At 39.7% G+C, this 25881-nt stretch overlaps 1 protein-coding gene across 6 annotated transcripts in view; it reads left to right on the forward strand.

The window, feature by feature from the left end:
* The window catches only part of TEAD1 (TEA domain transcription factor 1), a 208919-nt gene that overhangs the window by 135176 nt on the left and 47862 nt on the right, over positions 1–25881 (forward strand). For 3 of the 6 annotated variants that reach the window (XM_048855607.2, XM_048855606.2, XM_075129424.1), the window contains 5 exons: positions 8579–8643; positions 12632–12694; positions 12784–12846; positions 24454–24588; positions 24795–24841. In XM_048855607.2, the coding sequence (XP_048711564.1) occupies positions 8579–8643; positions 12632–12694; positions 12784–12846; positions 24454–24588; positions 24795–24841 (373 nt within the window). Of the gene's footprint in view, positions 1–8578; positions 8644–12631; positions 12695–12783; positions 12847–13951; positions 23341–24453; positions 24589–24794; positions 24842–25881 lie in introns of those variants that run through there. The other 3 variants (XM_075129426.1, XM_048855608.2, XM_075129427.1) reach the window with 3 other exon arrangements.

Here is a 25881-nt window from a genome sequence, read left to right on the forward strand (position 1 = left end):
TAAGACATCCCATTACTTCCCTATGTTGGCAGACTACACAGGTTGCAACATAGAGGAGAAAGCGGCCATTAGTCCACTGTGCCCCGTCTGCACAAGAGAGGACACAGGTAGAGACATGGACATAACGTTGGTTTCAGCCTTGCAATGATGAGTGAGCACAGAGGAATGAATATTCTCTGCCAGGTATTGGTATGGTGCAGATTACTTTCCCTGTGGAACCAGGGGAAAGCAGGTCCCTATTCTGTTTCTAGGGCAGCACAACTATGCGCTGCCCCAGCTCACATTGTGAAGTGCTAATCTAGACCTAAGCATGTGATCCTGTTGATTTGCAGAATGGCATTTCAGAATCTGGCCCTTTAATTGTAAACTCCCTGGACACGGACTCTGTCTTTGTTTTGTGAAGTACTGTGTGTATTTCTGGTGCTCTTTAAATAACAAACAAAAGCAGTGAATTTAAATGATTGTGTTCATCAGATAATTTGGAAATTTAAATTATCTTCCATATAAAAGTGAAAGATTACTTCACCACAGGAATATAGCAAATAATTTTTGTACAGTTAATCTATATGAAATGTGATGTATGGTTTTGAGTGAATAATTATGTTACAACTGGTAAACACTTGGAATATTAATAGCTTTATATTTCTGTAACTTGTAAATGAATTTGAAAAATCTCTATTTGATTGGCTATAAATATTGTCAGCTCAGAGGTTACATTCTGTTGGAGTCCCTTTGGGAAATTCATCTGAAATGCAAATATGACAGAAAAAGCAAAACAATATGGCAGAGGAATATTTGCTGACTTAAGAGCACAGGATCAACACCAATATTTTTCCAGTGATGCTAAACCTCTTGTTAACTGCTAAATTGGATTTGTAGTTGAATGAAGTATCAGCTGCTGTTGGACAAGCCTATAAAGGCAGGACGGCTGGCCTTTTGTAGGCAGGGCTTAAAGGACGATTGATATGTTTTAGCACTTTTGGGATTATTGTGATTAAGAGGAAACCATTCTGAGTGATAGAGAAAAGGGTGTAAAAATACACAGTCCACAGCTGGTAAGCAGCATGTGTTTGCTATGAGGGGAGGTCATGACTAGCTGATCCTGCTGGTGCTGGAGTTGATTGACAGATAAGAAAACTTAATATTATGGAGCAGGCTATTTCTTTACGAAATAGTGCTTTAGTATATATAAAAGTAACAGCAAAAAGTAATTAGAATCTGCAAAATTTTGTGCACTATTTTGTCAGTATTATCAAAAGACATAGTGAGCTGAATGCTTAGAAATATATAGCTGCAAAATTCCAAATAAGTTGTTAAAAATTCAAACAGAGAAAGGACTTATTTATGTCCAGTTGTATGAGAACCCTACTCAGGACTTTCAAGGTTGGCTTCCGTGATTTTGCATATTTCGTGTTTTATGTACGAGTGAAATAAAACCCATGTTGTAATACAGTAAAAAAAAACTATGCTAGATATATGGAAATGTTAAGTTCGTTGAATTTGTAAACTGTTAAGCATCTGATGAGCCTGAGATATTCATGTTCGTATGATTTATGCAATACAGAAATCTTACATTAGAAGAGCTGTTTTATTTTTAATAAACACCTGCCCCAGAAATGTGTATGCTTTTTCATCTTATCTCCCTCTCCTCCACTTGGAAATTTAGCTTGTTTAGTTGATTGCTTTTTTAAATGGACCATCTGAATGCTCACAAATGTATATTCAAATGGTTGGATCTCTGACTCTTTTTAGTGGGCCTGTACCTCTTTCAAAATTTGAGTTTAGCATACCACACAGGAAAGAACACAAGCTTGCCAACTCCTGCTGAGCGTTTTTTCAAGCCTGTGAAAAGAATGAATTATTCAGCAGTAAGCATGCTTACAGCTGGCCATTTGGGAGCTTTGATGTGCGAATCAGGCGGTTGCATGAATGCCCTTATTGTCATGTTATGTGTACACAGTGTGTGAATTATTGAAAATAGTGAGGCCTGAGCCTCATCTGGTAGAGATTACAGTGCAGGCATGCTGGGTGAAGGTCTGTAATTGAAAATCCCCAGATGCTGTTTATTTGGCCTATGTCACATGACCTTCTGCAGTAAGCTTGTCTGAACAAAATGCTGCCTGCATAGGAAGCAGAGCCCAACCCCCTACTCTAAGCCTTCTTAAAACTCAGTATGTGGATGACTTAAACACCTGCCCTTAGTATTTTTAAAAGCTTAAAATAGATTTGCCCATAACTTTTAAATAGAGGATGTCTTACTTACGCATTTAAACTGTTTAACCAGTCGTTGACTTTTACAGCTCTTTTATCTCCAAGACACTTTTTGTTAGTTAATTTAGCTTTACAATGTCTTTAGAAAACATCACATAAACTTTTGGGCAAATGCTCCAAGAGCTTCATTTTGTGCTTGCAAAATGGAGTGGAAAAGTTCAGGGCTCAATCCTGCAAAGTGCTGACTACTCATGTGAGGTGTTGAGCACCCTCAACTCCCACTGACATCAATGAGGTGTACTCAGAATCAAGCTCTCGTAGAGCAAAACCACAAATAGAGCCCAATCCACCTCCCACTGGAGTAAGTGAAAAAACTCTCATTAAGTTCGGTGGTATCTGGAGCAGGCCCTCCTGCACGACAAAACAAAGAGGCCAAATCCTGCTTCCTTTATTCACATGAATTGTCCAAGTGAAGTTTGTAAGAGGTCTAGCATAAGGTGATCAGGATTTGGCACTGCATCCTCAGTCAAGGAAAATTCCCATTGACAATAAGATTTGGTCTAAGGCTGGGTGCTCAGCACTTCTAAAATTCAGGCCTCCGTAGGTGCTTCTGTTTGGGCAGTCAAAAATTCAGGTACCCAAAAACCACGAAATACTTTTGAAAATCCTGGCCATGGTGAGAATACCGTTTTGGGTATGAAATCTTTGTAGATAAATGTTTGTAATGAGGTTTTAAACACAGAGCAATACCCATGCATGTATCTGAAATACCGTTTGTTATTTGGGGAAATTAACAATATATAGTCACATAAAAAGAGGAATCTCAAGTTTGCATATTTTTTCTTTCTAGCTACTTGTATTTTGCTACTGAATAGGAGAACTTTTTTTAATTCACTACCCGTTTTCAAGTTATTAAATGGTTTAATTTTCTGTACTTAATATATTATTTATTATTAGTACACACATTTTGAAGGCAGCTATTATTGTGGGCTTTGGGTGCAGTGTTTTAATTTGTGTCATTAACTTTCCAGATAAAGGAATTGCAAAACTCCACACTGCCCTTCAGCTATAAAGCTAGAGGGCACAGTTTATCCCTGTGTTGCTTCCAGTTTTACGCTGGTGTAACTCGACGGGATTTTAACATAATACTGGAATGATAGATCATGCCTAGAAAGTGGAATGAAACTTGGCCTGCCAGTTTATGGGGCAGATCCACTGCTGGTACAAATTGTCATAGCTCTGTGGCAATTTACCCCAGCTGAGCATCTGCAGCTGAGCATCCATAGTTTCAGTGTGAGTGTGTGACTTTCAGCTGAAGTGTGAATTATGGAAAATACTATTTTTACAACTATTTTAATATAAAAATATTTTGAAAACAGAATGTTGCTCCATTCATTTTGTGTGTCAATATATGCTGCATAATATCAGTGTCTGCTTGGTGACACAATTATTAAGAGTTTTCTTTGCATTGTAAAGCATGCTTATATCAGAAGGATTTGAAAATTCTGGTTTCCCATGGAGAATAGGAATCTCTTCAGATTGAGTGCTGTCAACTTTCATGTAATTTAATCTTTCATTTAAATAAAAAAAGTCACTAACCCTCATGGCTGTGAAAGAAATATTTCAAATTTGTTCCAAATATAACTAATGCATTGATGTCTTCCTAACTCTGCAGGCAGAAAAGTTTGATATGCTACCATTTTCCAAGTAGTTTCTAGAATGAGTACAAAATATTGCTCTAGTTTTAAAATGTATCTTCCACTGTATCAACCAATGAACAATTTGTAATTTTTTTTTTAAATTGAGCTTATTTTACAGGTGACTATGGAAGAAGCCTATGAGCTTGGATTTTCTTTTTTAAACAAACCCACATCAAACATTCTTTTAAAAAAATTAAATTTAATCCCCCACAGTCCTGGTCCTTTCTGAGGAAGGGAGGATTTTCCTCCCGTTCTTCATATCCCTTGGAATAGGCTCAGTAAGATTCCTCTGCTCTGGAGATGTGCTTCATCTCACTGGGCACCTTCCCAAGACTGTCTGATACCTGAACCAAAAAATTCCAAGGAGGAGACTGGCTCATAACAGAAGACAAGAAGGAATAGAAGATTTCCAGTTCATGAGCGTGAGGTTTCTTTTCCACTTGGCAATCTCCATATATATTATTTTTCACCTTTAGGAGAAGGGTGGAGAAAACAGTACCACAAACGTACTCTTCTTGGAGAAGCACATTCATATCTAATCAGGGACACTTTGCAACTCCTAAGATTTCTAATGTCTGATGTAGGTGGTTCCTTGAGTCCCATTTTGTTTCGGTCTCTTGCTACTTCACAAAGACAGGGTGTGTTTTAGGATCCTGTCCTGCCTTTGCTTCCTTAAAATTCTCTCCATTTCCATGTCAGTCAAGAGAGAAGCGTTTTTCTTTGGTCAGTTTCTGACCCAGTCTGATTTTAGAAAAAGAGAGAATGTGTTGCTTGGCAGATAACACAAAGTCCCTAAACTTTTATTTGGAGAATCCTAGTTCCTTTCATGTGTTAGGTAATGTTTATTTTACAGGTGGAGTCTAAGAAAGGCTTAGTTAGTTAAGGCTTCTCAGATAACACTGGCTAGACTGATATTGGTATGTTACTGAGACTTCTAAGGCTGAAGTATCTTTTTCCCTGATTAGACTTGGGGATCATTTCTCCCCTGGAGGAAAACTATGGCCATTAGAAGATTTGTAAGGTCTTGGTCATCTTGTATGCTTTGTCTCTTAGGGCTTGTCTCACTACATACAACTGTTAGCTCAAATTACTACATTCAAATAATGACACTCATGCAAGAATCAAGCTATCCTAACATGAGACAGAACAACCAAACTGTGAAGGCCCTGGGATGGGCCAGCTAGCTTGTGTGCAGATGGGAGTCAGATTAGGGGCAGCGTTTGAGTATTAACCTTGCAATATTTGGTGGATTTTTTTGAAAAGCTTCAGCTCCTGTCAGGTGATTATATGACAAATTTCATTTAAAAAGAAAAGTTTTTAGCCCTCATGGTTGAGGAGAAAAGCTTGAAAACATGACCACTAAACGCTCAAACCAACTTTGACTTAAAAATCATGACAATTTTAAAAAAATCTTATGTTTTAATACTTGGGTGTGGCAATATTAGATCAGAGGAGAATTATGTACAGATTATAACAGTGTTTAAATGAAATAATAGAAATGGCTAAAATTTCTTTCAGGTGAACTACTGCATCTCAGCTTCAACAATTTGGTTAATATTGAGGGGTTGCAATTCTAGATATGCAGTGAATGTGTAATTTGTGTGTATTAAGTAGTGTTATTGTTCATGCTTATTGATTAGTGAAATTTTCCTAAGGGCAGGTGGCAGCTAGGGCTCAATCAGCTCTGCTCAGTTCATGCTCAATGGCTCTAAGCCATCTTTCTGTTGCCTTTACCCTGACTCTGATCAAGGAAAATGTGGCTTTCCCATTGGTGATAGTTTAGAATGGGGGAATGACTTGGGGTGCTGGTGAGTTTAGGCCAGGTGACTAGATTTAATTCTTGAGCTGTTGTGTGTTGGGTAAAATTTTCAACCCCTAGATACCAGCACCATTTTCATTCTAAACTCCATTTTCAAGGCAATGCCTAATCCTAGTATAAAAACTCACTCTAGATAAGTAAAGGGCCATGTTTTAAATATATTTACACACAGTGGTACAAATATATCTTTTGAAGTTGTTTAACAGCTCCTTCCTCAAGTGTGACTTAGGCCAACTGCCATGATCTCATGAAGACTACTTCATTGGCTGAGGATTGATGAGAGCACTCTTACCCCCACACCAAGCCTGTCAGGAATGCAGAATGTGGGGCTGTAGAGCTGGTGACACTGTTTTTACACTAAGGATTTTCTTACATGATGGGAATCACCAGCTGTCCCTCTAGGGCAACTTTTTCTACCTTGTTGCATTGAAGAACTGGGCCTGAGTATTTTATTCATGTGTTTATTGAAAGATATATACGTGGCCCCCATTGCTTCCACAGCAGGGCACCTCCCCTAGTTTAAACAAAAGGTGCACTTAAATCAAGTAAAATTTCCTCACAGCTTGTCACACTGAGGGACACATTAGCTCTCTTAAGTCCTGGCCAAGCAGATAAACCATACACTGCAACCTGAAGTTTGCCAGGTTCCAGAGCCTTTGCACTGTTCATGTTCCCTAATTAAAGGCAGTGATAATCCTTCACCCTCCTTGTTCTCGTTTCATTTCGCAGCAGTTTTCACTCACTGTATTACCCTAATACATATTATAGGGACAATATGGACGTGTAAGGGTACCAAACCATTGCAGGAAGGTTGCTTGAAGCTGCTGACCTGGTGCATCTGCAATATAGTGTGTTGGAACTATTATTTTATTTGTGTTTTCTCTGCTCTTTCCCATTGCTCAGGCCTCAGTCTCTTGACCACTCACCCACCTTTTACTTCTGGATGATCTTTTAATTGTTTTTCCACTTTAGTGCTGTTTTCTCCGTGAACTGGTGCTTCAGAGCAAAACTAGACCATAGTGGCCCATTTCCCCTTCCTGGCTAGTTAAATAATTGTGTTATGTGTAGGACCTCCCAGAGAGGGTGAGCAAAAGGAGTAGTTTCCCCTGGACTCACTGTTTGCGAGGGCCCCCAAGCCCATGGAATTTGAGTAAATGGGCTCATGACCTGGAGCACAGGGTCACAGCACCATTCAAATTTGGCTCAACCGGAACCCTGTGCACCGAGTCACATATCTCTCACTCAAGTTTGGTCTGGCTGCCAACCGCCCATCATGCGTGGTGCTTTGATCCCATGTGCCAGGTTGCAACACCTATGTGGAGCCAGGCCCAGCCCCGCAGGCCAGTAGCTTAGTGTGAGGCAGGCTCTCTTTCCGACATGCTCCCCCTCTCCAGCCTTCCCTCAGTGTTTTTGCACTGATAATTTTTTGGGTTGGTTGATTTAGTTTTAAATTTTACCCTGGCCCCAAAAACTTGTGTGTGGCCCTAGTTACATGCTCCATTTAACAGGTGCCCCTTCCAATGCAGGTTCCTTATTTAAAAATGTCTGTATCTGCCCCCACAACAGCAAACCAATTCAAATTTGGATACTTGTCTGATATGGACATAACACCTACCTGCACCTTCTAGTCAGAGACCCTCCTAGTTAACTTCAAAGTGACCCAGAAGGTGGTGAAATTTAAGGTCTCTAATACCATAGTCTTCAACCTGCAATTAAAAAAAACCTCTTAATTTAAGTCCTCTCATTGTCACTGGTACCTTGCTTACTTTACCTTGTGTTTAACAGAAATATGATTCTAAGTTAGCATAACATTTGTTCAACATGATGAGAAGTAAAATAGAGATTATATAATATAAAGTGAAAATGAATAGGCCATCATAGAAACTTCATTAACCTTGATGTCAGTAATGTTTAGGAGGGAGATTTTTAAAGAAAATTTTACTTTCATTAAACACCCTGCTCTCTGGCTGAGAAAGCAGACCAACTTTAGACTTTGAAATCCTGTGTTCAAAGAGTATGTTTCAAACCAAACTAGAGTTTTAAAATAATAAGTAAGTGCTGACAGTCCTCAATTAAGCAGGTAAATGCAAGAACTTGTTTGCGTAAAGTTAAGTGTGTGCCCAAGTACCTTGCTGAATCAGGATCGTAGCTTCTTTCATTGGAGGATCTCAAAGCACTTTTACAAAGTAATTATCTAATCATCTCAAAACCTCGGCAAGGTGGATATATTTTCTGAGCCTCATTTTAAACATGGGAAACAGACACAGAGTAGTTAAGGCCAAAATGCTCGCACCTGAATTCCAAAAGTAGGAGACCTAAAGAAGAGACCAGATTTTCAGCTTAGAATTTGTAGAGGCATTAGATCCTCTGGAAATCATCTGCTCCTTTAGATGTCCAAGTTTATAAACTCACATTTGAAAATTTTGGCCTGTGTGACTATCTAAAGTCACAGAGCAGAACTTGAGAAATTCACAGCAAGCGGGAACCCTTTCCTAACACAGTGGGAATCGAGGATTACAGCCACTAGGGAGCTGCACAGTCACTGGGACATGTGTCTTCAAATTTTCACTGTCTAGCTGGGGTTTCCATTAATGTGTTTGCAGGACTCAAGTAGGATTATATTTTATTTATATACACATATCTTGTCTGTAATGTACTGTATTAGGGAAAGAAAAGTAAATGGTAAAAATATTGATGAATGCCACTTCTATAAATGAAAATCAGATTATATAAAAATCAGATTATCCTCATATTTGTAGAGCTTATATTTTTAAATCATGCAGTTTGATAGCTCCATTTACAGAATTGTGGCTGTTTGGCCCTCATTGTAAATTCTTCTTCATTTCAGGTAGGAATGAATTGATAGCCAGATACATCAAACTTAGAACGGGGAAGACACGGACCAGGAAACAGGTAAAACAACCCAATTGGAAAGCGTGCATGTCAGCGAATGACAAAACATGGCATTTTTGGCTGCAATGGCTGATGGTGATTCAGCTCTGTTGAGATAATGCATTGATTTCACTGTTATGATTAAGTATGTGCTTTTTAAAAATCCATTGTTTGATCTGTTCATCATTTCAGTGACCATTTATTGGGCACATTCCATATTAATCTCTCTACATATGTAGCTATTACCTCATAATGAAAAGAACATTTCATAAGTCAAACTAACATAAGCCATATTAATTCTTGCACCATTTGCATATAAAGAAAATATAGAATTTAACAATTGTTTTCATATAGTGAATAATGGAAAATTAAATGTCCGCTCACTTCACCTAAACAAGAAAGTTACTAGCTGTGGATATGGAAAATAAATAAATAATGAGCATTCAGTGGACTCATTCTACTCATGCTCCCTATTCATGGTCCGTGGTTGCTATAGGGTGAAATAGAGTAGTTTAAATAAGAGCTATGGGTGCTGTTGTTCTGTAACCACAATAAGATTTGTTCATAAATAAGTCAGCATAAACCTCTAACCAGTCTTTAATCTTTTTCAGAAGATTATCACATATCAGTTAAGTTATCACATATGACTAGATCCTTTAATTATTATATTCACAGTGGTTAGCCATCTCACAAATGCACACATAATCTTTGTGTAGTTTGTGCTGAAGTTACTAAACTGGTTCACTAGTGTAAAAAGTTTGCAAATTACACTGTCCCTTTCCTTCTTTAACTTTGAGCACGAGCTTCCAGGTCTCCTTGTGTGTTATGGGGGAGGGGAGGAGGCTTTTATGCAGACTTGCAATGCGTGTTTTGTACCGTGGTGAAAAGTAATGCTGAGTCAGCACAAACGAAGGTGGCCTGCTGCCAATGCTTGTATTTAAAGCACGTTGAATTGGGTGACATTTTCCCCCTGGTGATGTTCTTTGTCAATTAGGAAGCAGTATAAAGTACAAGGGATGAAAAAAAGCCATGAGGAAGGAGAGAAACTGCAATTCATAGAGAAGGACAAACAACACATTGACAAAGAAATCCATAGCAGAGGACTAAAGCTCCAAGTTCTCTTCTGTTATACCTGGGCAACCCCCATGAACTTGAGGTTGCACAGGTGCAGCTAAGAGTACAGTACAACTCAATGGCTTCAAGCACATGGCCAAATCCTCAGCCAGGGTAAATCAGCCTAGCTCCATTTAAATCAGTAGAGATATGTTGATTTACACACCAGAGGTTCTGCCTCCCCTCCCCATATATATAAATAAAATACATGAATACATCATGAATATTTTGACACAGTTTGAGTTTCACCACTTTTGAGAATTTCTCAACAAATTAAAATTAAAAAAATTGAAATTGCAGAATTGGGCGTACCGTGTAACCTTTTACACCATTATCCTGTGAAACTGAAAACAAAAATTACCACGTGTGAAAATTATGTATGTATGTTGAATTATCAACCTGCTTACTAGTCTGAATAACTACAGACTCTCGTTCCTGGGCTGCTTCATTAAGAAACCTAGTAAAGTTGGCCCTCAGGGATCAGAATTTGTTTACATATTACAATACATTTTTTTCCTAACAAACATGAGTTGCTTTAAGGTACCACAACAAAAGGATTTTTCTAAGTGACGTTAGTAATATTTCATTTCTCCCTCCTTTTATCTATCAGGTCTTTTTAGATTCAAACCTGTTCAAGGGTAGGAGCTGTCTCTTGCTATGTGTATGTACAGCACCCAGCACATTGGGTTCCTGATCTTAGTTCAGGTCTCTAGGTGCTACTGTAATACAAATAATATGGTGGTAGAGAAGTTTCTCTAGCAATTTTTGTTATTGGGCCCTGCAGGGGGCTGAGCAACTCCTGGAGGTTCTAAGTAAGGGGTGGACAAACATTTTGGCCTGAGGGCCGCATCGGGGTTCCAAAACTGTACGGAGGGTCGGGTAGGGAAGGCTGTGCCTCTCCAAATAGCCTGGCCCCCACCCCCTATCCACCCCCTCCCACTTCCTACCCCCGACTGCCCCCCTCAGAATCCCCGACGCATTCAACCCCCGCTGCTCCTTGTCCCCTGACTGCCCCCTCCCGGGACCCCATGCCCCAACTGCCCCACCAGGACCCCACCCCCATCCAACCCCACCTGCTCCCTGTCCCCTGACTGCCCCAACCTCTATCCACACCCCATCTCCAACAGGCCCCCTGGGACTCCCACACCTATCCAACACCTATTGCGGGAGGGATAGCTCAGTGGTTTGAGCATTGGCCTGCTAAACCCAGGGTTGTGAGTTCAATCCTTGAAGGGGCCATCTGGGGCAAAAATTGGGGATTGGTCCTGCTTTGAGCAGGGGGTTGGACTAGATGACCTCCTGAGGTCCCTTCCAACCCTGATATTCTATGATCTATGAACCTCCCCGGCTCCCTGCCCCTCACTGTCCCCTGGGACTCCCTACCCTTTATTCAACCTGCCTCCTCCCCCGCTCCCCGCCCCCTTACTATGCCTCTCAGAGCACCAGGACTGGCAGCTGCGCCGGCCGGCTGGAGCCAGCCACCCTCCTGCGCTGCCTGGCAGGAGCTCACAGCCCCACCGCCCAGAGCGCTAGTGGCATGTTGAGCTGAGGCTGCGGGGGGAGCGGGGACAGCAGGGGAGGGGCCGGGGGCTAGCCTCCCCGGATAGGAGCTCAAGGGCCCGTGGGCTGTAGGTTGCCCATCTCTGTTCTAAGTGCCCTCAGCTTCTGTTTAGATTGGTTGCTCAGCAACTTGGCAGGATTTAAAAGTATAACTGGGTTCAAAAAATAATTAGAAAAGTTCATGGAGGATAGGTCCAGCAATAGCTATTAGCCGAGATGGTCATCCCCATTCTCTGGGTGTCCCTAAACTTCTGACTGCCAGAAACAGGGACTGGATGACAGGGGATGGATCGCTCGGTAATTGCCCTGTTCTGTTCATTCCCTCTGAAGCATCTGGCACTGGCCACTGTTGGGAAACAGGATACCGAGCAGGATGGATCATTGGCCTGACTCAGACTGGCCATTCTTATGTTCTTATGATTTAATCCATTATCATCACAACAGATTTTAACACATACTTGAGAAAATATGAATGCAAAACATGGCCCCCAATCTCTCACTCATCAGTCAGGCAAAACTTCCAGTACAATTGATCCAGTGCGGGACTGGGTCTCATGCTTGCACATATTTTTCACTGATGTCGTGCATGTAAAGACAGTGGGCCAAATTCAGACCTGGTATAAATTGACTTCAAAGGAGTTGCCTGCACTTATTATCAATGTTTTAGAAACATGACTGATATTCATATTATAAAGAAATGTAGCATTATTTCATGGTTCCTTAAGACCTATAGTGTGTCAATATTTTATCAGTTGTTAACAAATGTAGCGCTATTAATGCGCTCAAAACACAGCCTTAGTGTAATCATTTGAAGTCATAGAACACGATAAATTATTGGTAATATTTCTTGATGCTATGTCAAATAGAGTCTCTCATTCAATGCTGAATGCTACAAGGGCCTGATTCTGCAAACCCTATAAATATGGCTAGTCCTTATTCATGCAAGGAGTGACTCTTTGCATGAGCAAAGACTCTTTGGCTGTCTGTAGGGGTTGTATGATTTGTAACAAAAGAGCAGGTGGTCCACACCTAATTCTGAACAGTGTCATTGGTTCTCTCCTGTAAAAGACTATATAACTTGATTGATTAAACTTTTTTCTCCTTAGTCACGTCACTGCAATGATGGCCTGTGTTGTTAAGCCTTGGTGCTAAGAGCTAGGCATCTGGCTGGGAACGTGGTATCTTTAACAGCAGAGCTTACTGAAGATGTAAATAACTTCCCCCCACAAAAAAAAGTAATTTAAAAAGATATTTTAAATTTGATTTCCTTTTTGTTTTTCTTTTTCTTTTTTCTTTTCTTCTCTCTCTTTTTTTTTTATAAATCTGAACAATGTAGGTGTCTAGTCACATACAGGTCTTAGCAAGAAAGAAAGTTCGAGAAATTCAAGCCGCCATTAAGGTACGTTTGGCTTGCCCAGTTGTAGGGGGCTTTTCATCTCCATGGTTACAGGCTTTTCCTTTGTTTTCCTCCCTTCCCCTACCCTGCAGGTGTCTAGTCACATTCAGGTTCTTGCCAGAAGGAAATCTCGTGATTTTCATTCCAAGCTGAAGGTATGCGCTTTTCTGCTTTTGGGCTTGTGGTTGCTATGCATTTCATTTCCTGTTTTCCATGGTGATTGGTGAATGCCTGGTGCTGTGATTCTTGTAACCTAGTTTTCTTGCATGTGGTAGCTGTTTACATTTCTTTGTGTTTAATCTCTGATTTCTGCACTAGCATCCATATTAAAAATTTTAACACTCTCTAGATACAAAGTGAGCTACTCTTTGTAACTACTCAGCACATAAACATGATTGTTTTTAACCCGTTATTTTTTTAACAGCTTAGTGCTAGATTGTTAGTGTATTTAAATAAAAGGAGGGATTGGTTTTTTTTGTGCGCTTGTACACAAAAAACATTTCCACAGCGGTAATTGGGATTGTGATGCTTCTTTTCTGTTCCAAAATGCTTTTAATCTGTGCTTTTGAAATGCTTTCAAAAATACTTAAAAATAGATTATTTACTTTAAGAGCCAGACAGTATAGTTATTAAGATTGCTTTAGAAACTGCAGGCTGAAATTTCCACAGTACAGTCTAATATAACTTTAAATTAACTACTGTACATGATTCCCTGAAGATATATTCCTTTCAAAGTAAAATATTTTTATTTATCTTAGTTAATCTTTGGAGATTCTCAATCAGCATCATGTTGGGGGAATATAAATATGTTTGTTTAATCTGACTTGATGAATTGTACATGTCCCCATTTTTCTGTGAAAGATCTACCAAACCTAAAAGGAACCTCTTGGAAATGCTTAATAAGGGTCTTTGCATATTTTCCAAGGGAGATCTTGTGTTACATTTTTAAAGTTACCTCACATTACTTAGAAATGCAAGGAGGTTTTAGAGTTTTTTAAATTTTTTTTGTTTACAAAAAGCAAAGCAACTTATAAATCTTTTATTCCCCCCCTTTCTTTTTTCTGAGTTGTTATGGGTTGTCTTCCCTCCCCTCCCCCCCCCCCCCCCACCTCCACCTCCACCCCGGCTATGAATGAGAACAAATCATGTTTTTGTTCTAGCTGAAAAGCAAAATATTTCAGAAAGTAATTTCACAATACAAAGTGGTGAGTGCTGGGGAAGCTTACCACGATCTTGGAACTGCAATATGTAAATAACAGACTGGCTTTATAACAGGCCTACGTGATAGAAGCATTTGGTCTTCAGTGTGTAGTGGGCAGCATGCTGGCAAGCTTGTATGGCTGTGGTGGCTGGCTTTTTAGCTGCACTGGCTAAGCAGTTGGGGTTGATGAAGAACTAAGGCAACTTAAACATACTGCTTTTTAACCAAAGGTGCAATAATACAGAGAGATGTAGCAATTTAGGCCAAAATTATCAAAACTGAGTGCTTAAAGTTAGGTACCTAAACCCATATTTAAGCATCTAAATAAGTGGCCTAATTTTCAGAGGTGCTGAGCACCTGAAGCTCTCCTTGACATAGATAGGAGCTGTGAGTGCTCAGCACTTTGAAAATCAGAAAACGTATTGAAATACCTAAATATAGAGCTAGGAACCTAACTAAAAAATTGGCCATCGTGTTTGGAAAACTTGAAAAAAAAAATTGTCCAGACCCTAAAATACCATCAAATATGAAAAGACACTATTTTTAAAACAAAAATATTCTTTATTACTGCACCTGCTGTACGATTCCTACTGAAGCTTTTCACAGAGCAAGGCAAAAAACTAAACTCCAGTGATACTTAAAAGTCTCCTTTTCTAGTTGACTTTCTGTAGGCACTTACCGTAAATTGAGCTCAGAAAAGTATCCTGCTAAGGCTGTTGGTTTTAAGGAGCTGTGTAAAGAATGAACAGTCTGTTAGTACAACAACTTATTGTGTAATGGTTTCTTTAATTCCCACACTCTCAGATCCATCAGTGCAGATTGATGGATTGCAGCTCTACCTGAGCTGAGTAGCAAACAACGGGCTAGTGAAAATTAGTTCACCCTTCTGGTGCTAAGAATTCCCTTCACACTCAGGTCTCACTATCCCTGCTGCTCTACAGAAGACATTCACTTCAAGTCTGTGTAACAATTACACAGCAAGGTTGGAGAAATTAATTTTTTAAAAGGGCAATTTCAATTTTCACAACAAACCCTGTGAAAGGGGCGGCAAAAGGAAGGAAATGTGTCCCTGAGAGGCACAGTTCCCTCCTCTCTCTGTTTGCTCCATGGTGGAGAAATTAACCGATAGCAGCAGCAAATTATGACCAGCCCCCTCCTACTAACACATGCAAGCTCAGGTATGCTTGCCAGCACATTGAGGGGAAGGAGCAAAGCCAAGACTCTGCCTATTCCCCACCTAACTGCCTCAAGGGAAGTATTTATACTGTACTCAGAATACCGTCCTTATATGACTGGCTTTTAGGAGGAAGTGACACAATTTGACACCTCTCTTCAAGTTCCTTGTTCAGAAGAGTGTCCAGCACCTTGAAGGGAAAGAGGAGGGGGAGGGGCGAAGCCAAGACTCTGCCCAAGCAGATGGCCCCTCACTGCCATATGGTTGCGCTTGACATTTCTGTGTCTATAACATGGCTCCTGCTCTACCTGCACGATCATCTTCAAACAAATTAGAGCTGCCACTTCCCCTCCCACACACACAAAAAAAAGGAGGAGCTGAAATTTTGAGGAAGAAGATGATGATACAAATACTCTAATCTTGGTGAGGAACACATCTACCGCTCTACCTCCTCATGTAGCTGAAACAACTCACTCAGAAAGAGGAAGAAACCGATTGTTTTGGACCTTAGAAGAAACCTCACTCCTCCAGAGATTTTGTATTAGTGGAATTACCTGATTTATGGAACAACTAAAATTTCTATATCTAACCACCCATGCTTCCCAACATATGCTGAAAATTACCTTAGGGAAATGTCATTTGTTTGGGGTGGAAGAAGGATTGGATACTTCTTGGCATCCCTGATTTTACATTCCATTGTCCATGCTACAGTAAAGACCAGTTACTTGTATTTTGCTATAACCAGATCATCCCGTGTAAAATCATCTTTTGGGTTAGTATTAGCCAGCACATGAAAAACAGCCAGTGTCAGAGTATCTGGGATAACAAGGGAATGCAGTTATCCTGTATCTCATACTTGTATTATCCAGTTGTCCTATCTATTGGTGAATCAAGTGGTCCAGCACTGACCAAAGGCCAAAGATAACTTTTATATAATGTGCTATGGGTAGTGTTCAGGAGACCAACAGACATTTAAGACAACCTGTATCTGAGCATCACATTTCTCAACTATAGTGTGAGGGGAGAATCTTCTTGCTTTTGGAAAGAATCCAAATATCCCTTCTGTCTGTCCATAATTACCAGTTCAGCCAGAGATGCCTGATGGCCTTAGTCTCCTAGGTCTCCTTTTCTCCTGCCTTGCCACAAGATTATTCCCTAAATATGCTTCCACTAAAAAAATTCTCTTGCAAAAATCTGGTAGCATGTTGAGAAGCAGCTGTGCAGTTGCTTTGTTGCTATTCCTATAGGCATTTTGGGCTGAAATGATGACTACTTGACATCCCTTCCAGCCCTACATTTCTATGATTCTGTTTTCCAGTTGTCAAGTCCAGCCTTCTGTGTTGTGGCAGGACCCAGTAAACCTAGAGCATCCCAGTACTTTGCACTTGTCTTTATTGAATTTCATCTTGATGAATTCGGATCAATCTCCAATTTGTCAAGATCATTTTGAATTCTAATCCTGTCCTCCAAAGTGCTTGTAACCCTTCCCAGCTTGGTGTCATCTGCAGATTTTATAGGCATACTCTATACTCCATTATCCAAGTCATTAATGAAAATATTGAATAGTATTTCAGACCCAGGATTGACCCCTGTGGGACCGCACAAGATATGCCCTCCCGGTCTGACAGCAAACCATGAATAACTACTCTTTAAATACGGGCTTTCAACCAGTTATGTACTCATTTTTTAGTAATTTTATCTAGACCACATTTTCCTAGTTTGCTTATGAGACTGTCATGTGGGACTGTGTCAAGATATATCAAATCCATAAAATAAAGACATATCATCTCCATAGCTTCCCCCTGCCCCCATGTCATTCTTTAGGCCAGTAACCCTGTAAAAGAAAGAAAACAGATTGGTTTTGCATGATTATTTGTTGGCAAATCCATGCTGGCTATTCCTCATAACCCTATTGTCTTCCAGATGCTTACAAACTGATGGTTTAATATTTGTTCCAGTATCTTTCCAGGTATCAAAGTCAGCTGACAGGTCTATAATTCCCCAGATTCTCATTGTTCCCCTTTCTAAAAATAGGTACCAGGTTTGCCGTTCTTCAGTCTTCTGGACCTCACTCCTCCTCCAGGAGTTCTCAGAGATAATCGCTAACTGTTCCAAGATTGTTTCTGCTAAATCCTTAGGTACCTTAGAATGAATTTCAGCAGGCTCTGCTGACTTGACTACATCCAACTTATATATAAATATTCTTTAACCTGTTCTTTCCCTATTTTAGCTTGCATTCCTTTCCCTTATTTGTTAATATTAATTGTGTTGTGCATCTGGTCATCATTAATCTTTTTAGTGAGGACTGAAGCAAAATAGACATTGAAGACCTCAGCTTTCTTGATGTCATCAGTTATTAGCTTTCCTTCCCCACTAAGCAGAGGGTCTAAACTTCCAGCTGAATGCATCCGATGAAGTGAGCTGTAGCTCACGAAAGCTTATGCTCAAATAAATTTGTTAGTCTCTAAGGTGCCACAAGTCCTCCTTTTCTTTTTACTTTCCTTCCTATTTCTCTTGCTCCTAATGTATTCTTATTCCCTTTTATGTCCCTTGCTCATTTAGTGCCTTAGCTTTTCCGATTTTGTTCCTACATGCTTGTGCTATTCTTCTGTACTCCTCCATAGCAATTTGTCCATGTATCCACTTTTTGTAAGAATCCTTTTTGATTTTCAGGTCATTAATGAGCTTCAGATGGAGCCATTTTGACCTTTGACTATCTTCCTATCTTTCCTTCGCACTGGTATAATTTGTAGTTGTCCCTTTAATACTGGCTCCTTGAGAAATGGCCAGTTCTCCTGAACCTCTTTTTCCCTTTGATTTTCTTCCCATGGGACCTTACCGACCAGTACATTGAGTTTGTTAAAGTCTGCTTTTTAAAGTCCATTGTCCTTATCCTACTGCTCTCACTCCTTCCTTTCCTTAAAATCATGAAATCTGTTGTTTCATAATAACTTTCACTTAAATTGCATTCCACCTTCAGATTCGCTACCAATTCGTCCCTGTTGGTCAGAAACAAGTCTAAAGTAGCTGTCCCCCTTGTTACTTTATCCGCTTTCCGGAACAAAAAGTTCTGTTTTGCCATATTATTAGTTAAGTCCCCCATTATTACCAGGTCTCGTGTTTTGGATATTTCTGTTGTTTGTTCTAGAAGTATCTCATACACCTCCTCCTCCTAATTTGGTGGTCTGTAGTAAACATCTAGGATCCAGAGCTTCAGGCCTATAGAACTCTGTAGTGGTGGATCCACTGGCCTTGGCTGTGGCCCACTCACGGCTAATAATTTTCTTTCCATATAACTGTTGGGTTGGACTTCTGGGAGCAGTCCCAGTGACCTTAGTTCCTGTTTTTTTTAGTGTTGTAAAGTAGGCAGTAAATAATTTTTGTTTCCCAAGATGCCTTCAGGATTTAATTTAAATCAAGAGATCATTCTACCTACCTAGCCTTTGCCTGAATCCAGCCAGTGATAGAGTACTTGGCACTCCTGCTAAGGAATTTAAGGCATCCAATTAGCTGTTCGTCCTCTGCCAGTATCCTAGGACTGGATGTAAAGATTGCAAAGCTATGGTTACTCTAGGAATTGGCTGGCATATTGTTGAAGCTTACCTGACAGATAATATTTCTTACCCACTCCTTGTAAAGGCTGTTTGCCAGCGTCCTCTTCCTGAATAGTGAGAGGAAAGCCTCAACGGAAAGTATTTTTGAGGGTGCAGTATGGTTGTCCTTGTAATAATTTACCTGGCACTACGCCAACAATCACTCTGGATTGGTGAATCTTAGCATGCAGGAAAATTTTTACCTGTAATCGTTGTTACTGCATCTCAAATACACCAATCTGAAGTGTCCCACAGATCTCGCCAGGGAGGGGAATGCATCCTATTTCCTTTAGGCCAGGATTTCAAATATTGTAGGGTTTTTTTAGGGATCTTAGCCTCCCCACCCGCATCTTTAAACAGTTTCTAAGGTTATGGAAGCCTCCTGGAGAAAGAGGCAAGAGAGGGTGGGAGAGTGATGTTATTGGAGACAAAACTCAGAGGCAGTTCCTCTTGGTGATGGTTACTGTCACTCAGACAGGAAATGCTGCAACCCATCTTTCTGAACTGGTATATCTGAGATGCAGAAACAGCTTTATCAGATAAAAATTCTACTTTCCCTTCTCCATGCTAATGGTGAACTGAATCCTCACGCCGCATTCAAGAAAAACTACTATTGAAGCCAGTGGGAGTTTTGCCTAAATAAAGAGCAAAGATACAGAATTCAAGTAAAAGTCCATACACCAGAATCCACAAGTACTCCTTTTCTTTTTGATTTTAGATATTCTTTCATCGTATAAGATTAATTAAAAGAGAAGCAAAAAAGAAACATTAAAATGCCTACAGTTCATACGTATTACATTTTTTAAAATCCATTATTCTACATTCCACATTGAGGGATAAAAAAATATTATTGTTGACAATGATAGAATGCTAAAGATAGCTCTATACTTTTTAAATGAACAATGATAAAAGCCTTGAAAAATTCCCTTTGATGTGAATGGAGTCTTCAGCATTTTGAAATACAATAAAATGGATTAATTGCTACTCATTAGGCAGCAAGTTGGGACAGCTTTGAATGCGCATTCTCTTCTTGGCATTAGCTATTGCCTGGCTGAAACAGCCAGCTTTTGTATTTACTACTGTCTTCTCTAATAATAAGCAAATTGGAGAGCAGGGCTAGAAACATTCAAGTGCTCTCTCTCTTTTGTCCAGAAAAATTGTATAGTTTCACGATTTGTTTATCTTTTTTGAGCTACAGCTAATAATTGCAAAGGTTATTTGAATCAATATAATATATGAGCAGAAATAACATCTGCAAAATTACTTATTAGGAAACTATTTTATGTCAGTGTCTTATGCTACACTGTAAAATCCATTTTGTGAGCAAAATTGCTGTTTCTTCTTCACCACATCATGTTTTTCTCCTACAAGAAAAGTTTTGTCTTAAAAAATCATTCAATAGGTTTTAGGGCGTTTTGAATTCACATGATCTTTTGTTGCCCTTAATTTTCTTATGTCTTAGATATTTTTTCAAAATCCATCTAGTCAATGTGGTATTGAAAGCCCCATTTATCATTCTAGGATAACAGATCCTTTTTCTTTTAGTAGAACTACAGTAAACTGATTGATTATTCTGTTGTTTATGTTGGATTAAAAGAAAGTCAAGCACAAATCCTAATGTGCTGGTTACGTAAAACTTGTTTTACCCTATGTTTCTTTTAATGTATTTAAATTTGTAATTTGGATGTAAAGTGGATGATTCTGGAGAATTGTCCTCTGTTAATGTGACAGTGATCCACATTCCAAAATAATGTGTGTAACATAAACTCTAGGGGTCTGGTTCATTAAAAGTTGTGTAATCCATTTGTTAGATTCTGACAATTTACCCCTTGTCCACGTGTGCACACGTGCGCGCGCACACACACACACAAAATCTTTCAAAAGGCTTATAACTTCAAGTTGGAGACAGCTAAAAATTGCAAGACAAATTCTGAGCTCAATGGAAAATCTAGTGATTTCAATAGAATTCCGGATTTTTACTGGTATGACTGAGCTCTAAATCTAGTCTAGTGCTTCTAACTGTATATCACAAAATACAAGAATTTGGTAATGGGAGAAAAAGAAGAGAGGATTTTTAAAAGTGAAATCCATGATTTACTTCAGTGTCATTCTCGGGCACCAGTAATCCCATCAGAGCTCATAAATTAAGTAGGGTAAGGGCAGGTCAGTACCAGATGGGACTCATCCAAGAAATACCTTAAGCTGCTGCAGGAATTAATGTTAATAATGCTGTAGGGAACCTCTTCTTCTGAGTCTATGTTGAACCAATATCTGTGCTCCTGGATATTCTGGTCCAAATCCTACTCTCATTTACCCCAGTGTAAATATTTGTAACTTCATTGACTTCAGTAGGGCTATTCCAAATTTATACACCGGATAACTGAGGCACTCTGTCTTTGATAAGATGTAAAATCAAGGTCCTGACGCCTTGTGGTCATTAAAGATCCTATGGCATTCTCTGTTAGAGTAGGCCATGTGTCCTGGCCAAATTCCAATTTGGGTAATTACTATAATCTGCCTGCCTAAATTCCCCCTGCTATTTTAATTGGATATAGTATTCTTCACTTTCTGCCTAAACTGTTCTGAGTATTGCTATGTATTATTAATTAGTTATTGTATTTCACCCCAGAAGTGTCTGCATTTCATTAGTGACAATGTGATCGCTTTTGTATTGGTTATGCAGAATTGATGTGGCTATACATGCTGTTGCAATTTTTTATTTAGTTTTGTTTATTTTTAGGTGAGCTAAGGTAAATGTGGCTAGTGCTTCATTTTCTGATCCAAGTAAAAAATGAACCTTAAAATGGAGATTTTTTGAAAGACTAGTGTCTTGGGCTCTATTTTACAGGTGTCAATCAGCTGTAGCTCTCATTGACTTCCGCTAGAGTTATGTGTGCTCAGGACCAATGGAAATCGGAGCCTCTTGTCTACTTGTACAGTATTTGATTTTGAAATGAAAGAGAAGTTAAGCCAGGCAACTTTTTAACTCGGAAAAAACTTCCTTTCTAACCAGCTAAAAACTATGCCAGACCAGAGACTCAGAATCCTAAACTAGGGTCAGACTCCCAGCTGATGTTTATTGGTGTGGCTCCATTGAAACCAGTTGAAGAACTTATATAGACTTTTATAACTCTGTGAGACATTTGCCCTCAGGGCTATTCTTGCATTGCCAGTGCTGATCTTGTCTTCTTCCAGCCTAGCAGAATTCAAAATGTAACTAGTCAAAGAGACTGAAATGCATTGCTACTACAGAAAGGCATGCACCTCTGGGATGAAATGCAGGGTGTTTAAATGCACATAGCAACAGTACATTCTATTATTCGTATATATACACACACACACATACACTTAGCTCTTCACAATCAGATTTTTTTTTAAATTACCCGTTCTCGTCCCCCACGATAACTTACACAAATTTTCTCTTCATTGCACAGCCCCTATGACAGCTCCTGCAACTCATGAGTGTCAGACGTATCACTAGTAAAGGGTAAATGACACGTGCTATTTCTGGACGTGCTCCTCTGAAGTGCGACTCCTGTAGGAAAATAGAAATCTTTAAAAGCTTTTTTCTTTTTTTTTTTCTTTTTTTTGATTGTCTGTAAGAGCATAATTCATTGTGGGCTTGAGCAATGCCCAGTTAGGCATTTATATCCCAAACAGAGCATTTGAATATTTAACCCCCAGTAGAGTTTAGAGTCACAGAGGAGCAAATTCCATATAACAGCAGAGCAGTGTATATTTGGGAATTCAAAAAGAAGCCCATGAATTGGCTGCACTGTTTATGTGAAGGCACTGGATATATCATACCTAGAGAGGAGGCTGTGCAGGTAATTGTTGGTTCTTTCAAACCAACTAATTTCAAAATTTCAGTGCGGGTTTTGCCTGAGTAAAGGCTGCAGGATTAGCCCCTAAATCTATATTCACCAAGTCAGAAATCAGGGACACAACACACGTTGTCTGCGGGCCATATTATATTTTTACTAGAGTTTTCAGTCAGAAGATTCCTTCTCACTGTGCAGGACTGTCAGTGGAGTCAGCCTTTTCAATAGCAGGTCTCCTGAGACCTCAGGAGCCTCGGAATCCCAGTGTCCCCTACACAGCCACTCCACTCTCCTTTTCTCCCTGACAGCCTGGTTTTTGCGGGAACTGTGTTGCTCTCAGCTGCTTCCCCTGTGGCTGTGCAGGAGCAGTTATGGATGGGTCCACAGGTGTTAATGCTGCTTCAAGAAGCATTAACATTTGATTGGATTTCTGCCTATAAACCGGCAGGTTGTGCAAGGGAGAATGCTGCTGAGAGTAGCTACTCCCCTGCTCCACCTGCCGTCAGGTCCCTTATAAACCAGCAGAGGCCAAAATATACAAAGCTCCATCCAACAGAGGCGCTTCCATAGGATCACACCAAGGCCATGGAAACATGCTGAAGGGCCAGTACCCACCACCCAAGATCTGCTGCCCTCTGCAGTGGAGAAGAGCATAGTTCCCCAAGTGTTTTTACTTTTTTATCTTTTGATGAATCAGTCCCTCGGTGAAAATTATTTATTTGGTTATACCTTATATGTAATATTTGGCAAACCGCTCTTCCTTTGTCTCTTATTACGCTGTGAAGTACTTTACTAAAATCTTCTGTTATACACAAGCATTTTAACAACCTGTTTGTTGTTGTATCCAGGTAACAAGCATGGTAAGTATTTTAACTAAACCAAGTATTATATACGTTAGCTGTGCTTGGCAGATTTTTTGGCTAGCTTTTACTGTATTCTCAGCCTGTGCTGTTTCTAAAGGAGCTGTTCAAAGGAAGAAACTGCTCACCTATAATACCACTACATATAAGCTTTAGAGGGAACATATATGCACATTCATGTACCATATATAAAAGCATGCATCCCTTGCCAGCATGCTTGCTACTTTGCTTGTAAAAATGAACTTGCCTATTATTGCTTGTGTTCCTTCACTGTAAGTCATGGACCTAAACATTAGCATTTATTAATACAGTATTTACAAATGAGGAATGTGATCTGGCCATTGAGTAACAAAATTTTACTGTGTACCTATTTTTACTGTCCTAATACATCCACTTTCCTAAATCTATACTCAAACAATTTTTTTTAAAAAGCCAGGTCTCTGTGCTTGAAAGCAGGTTTTTTTGTTGTTGTTTTGGAAGCACTGCAAATTATTAATGGAAATTTCTCAAATTGGAAGTTACCAAATATTTCCTTGTTTTTGTGATGATTTAAAAAAAAAAAATATATATATATAGGATATCAGAATTTGAAATGTTTGTCTGTGTATAAACATGAAGAGAAATAATGCCCTGTTTCAAGTGACTGTAATTCTATGTTCTCCTTAAAAGTTTTCATTAAGGGCAAATTCTCTCAGATCCGCATGATTGAGCTCAACTCTCATAGGTCCCAGTCCTGCAATCAGAGCCATACATGGAGACCTCTACTGAAGACAAAGCTTAAATGAAGTCAGTGAAGCACTGCATTTGCAAAGGGATCTGCCTATGTGGATCCGATTTGCAGAACTTGGGGAACAATTTGCTCTTCCAGAGTTCTCTGCATGTCAGGAGAGCAGACTGAGAGAATTCAGCTCTGCCATGCATCTCTGAGAGAAGATTTTTGCTTTGAGGAAATTTGAGTGTATTTTAGCCTTCATGCTATATTTTTCTGCATGGTTTTCTATTTTTCGATTTCTGTGGCCTTTTAAGTTTGGCTTATGTGCTTGTAGCTGCACTTATTTAACAGGATTTGCTGTGCCAAATGTTTTAAGAATCCATGTAATTGTCATGTTAAAGGATCAGACTGCAAAGGACAAGGCACTCCAGCACATGGCAGCAATGTCATCCGCTCAGATAGTATCAGCTACTGCTATACACAACAAGTTGGGCCTGCCAGGAATTCCCCGTCCTACATTTCCTGGTGCACCCGGGGTAAGTTGTTAACTGACGCCAATAAAAAGTTTATTTCCTAACAACGATCAGTAGGAAATAAAGGCTAGATCAATGGATTTATGCGCAAATTGTACTTACATCTGTGTTTGCAAAATTAATGAGTAATTTTTTGTATAAATATATGAAATTAGTCTACAAAGAAGGCAATTACAAAGTTGTTTTTCTCCCCCCCACCCCCTGTCTAGTTTTGGCCAGGAATGATACAAACAGGGCAGCCGGGATCCTCACAAGAGTAAGTCTGAAAAATAAGAATGCTTTTATATTCAGTATGTAACTCGTCAGTGGAATTCATTGCCAGAGGATATTATTCAGGCAAATACTTAGCAAGATTAAAATAGAAGATTAGACTATTATATTAACCTTTTCAGTTACAAAGCTCCTATCGCTCCTGTTAAAACATTACAAGTGATAACACTCTGTAAGACAGAAGCTGAATATTAACTGTGGACAATAATCCCCCCATGGTATAGATTTGCACTATAAATTGTGTGTATGTATATGTGTGTTTCCAACACAAATCTTACCTCACTCATTTTATATACAGGACATGGCGGGAGATGTAGAGGAAGATAGCTCAGACATCTATTTTTCTGTAGGGCAGGGAATGACCACTTCATGTGAGCCACAACTAGATGAAAGGCCTGGCCCTGTTCAGTGGGGTTTGAAGCTGCATGGCCCCTTGGTAACAGCAACTTCATGTAGAGAAGAGACTTGTAAACCTGACTATTCAGCCCCAGCCCTACAGGAAAGCGTGATCTGTGGAATACCTCCTCCCAGCTCTCTTTATAGGCCTTATCCAAAGCTCGTTGAAATCAGTGGGAGTCTTTCTCTTGGATTCAGTGGGATTTGGATTCACAGAAGGCCAGAAGCAACCATTATGATCATCTAGTGTGACCTCTGTTACTGTTATCCTGCAGTGGAGGGAATTATTCTTCCCTACTACCTGAGTCAGTGGTTCTCAACTCTCTTGCAGTCCAGTCAGCACACAATTGCAGCCCATGTGACATCCTCAGGGCCATACAGGTAGTATATATATTATGTGGATGCAGTCCTCATAACACACAGAGAGCTGCATCTGCGGCGCACAATGGCAAATAGATTGAGAACCACTGACTAAAGTGAACACTGTCAAGCCCAGTAACTTGTGAATCAGGCTCTGTTTTACATTTGGGGTGACCCCTCCTTGCTTCATAACCTGTTTGTTGACTATCTTATGCCTATTAGGAAAGAGACATCTGGGTGTATAAATATTATTAACAATGTATTTCCTTG

Source organism: Caretta caretta, chromosome 6 (genome assembly GCF_965140235.1).
Source record: "Caretta caretta isolate rCarCar2 chromosome 6, rCarCar1.hap1, whole genome shotgun sequence".
NCBI lineage: Eukaryota > Metazoa > Chordata > Testudines > Cheloniidae > Caretta > Caretta caretta.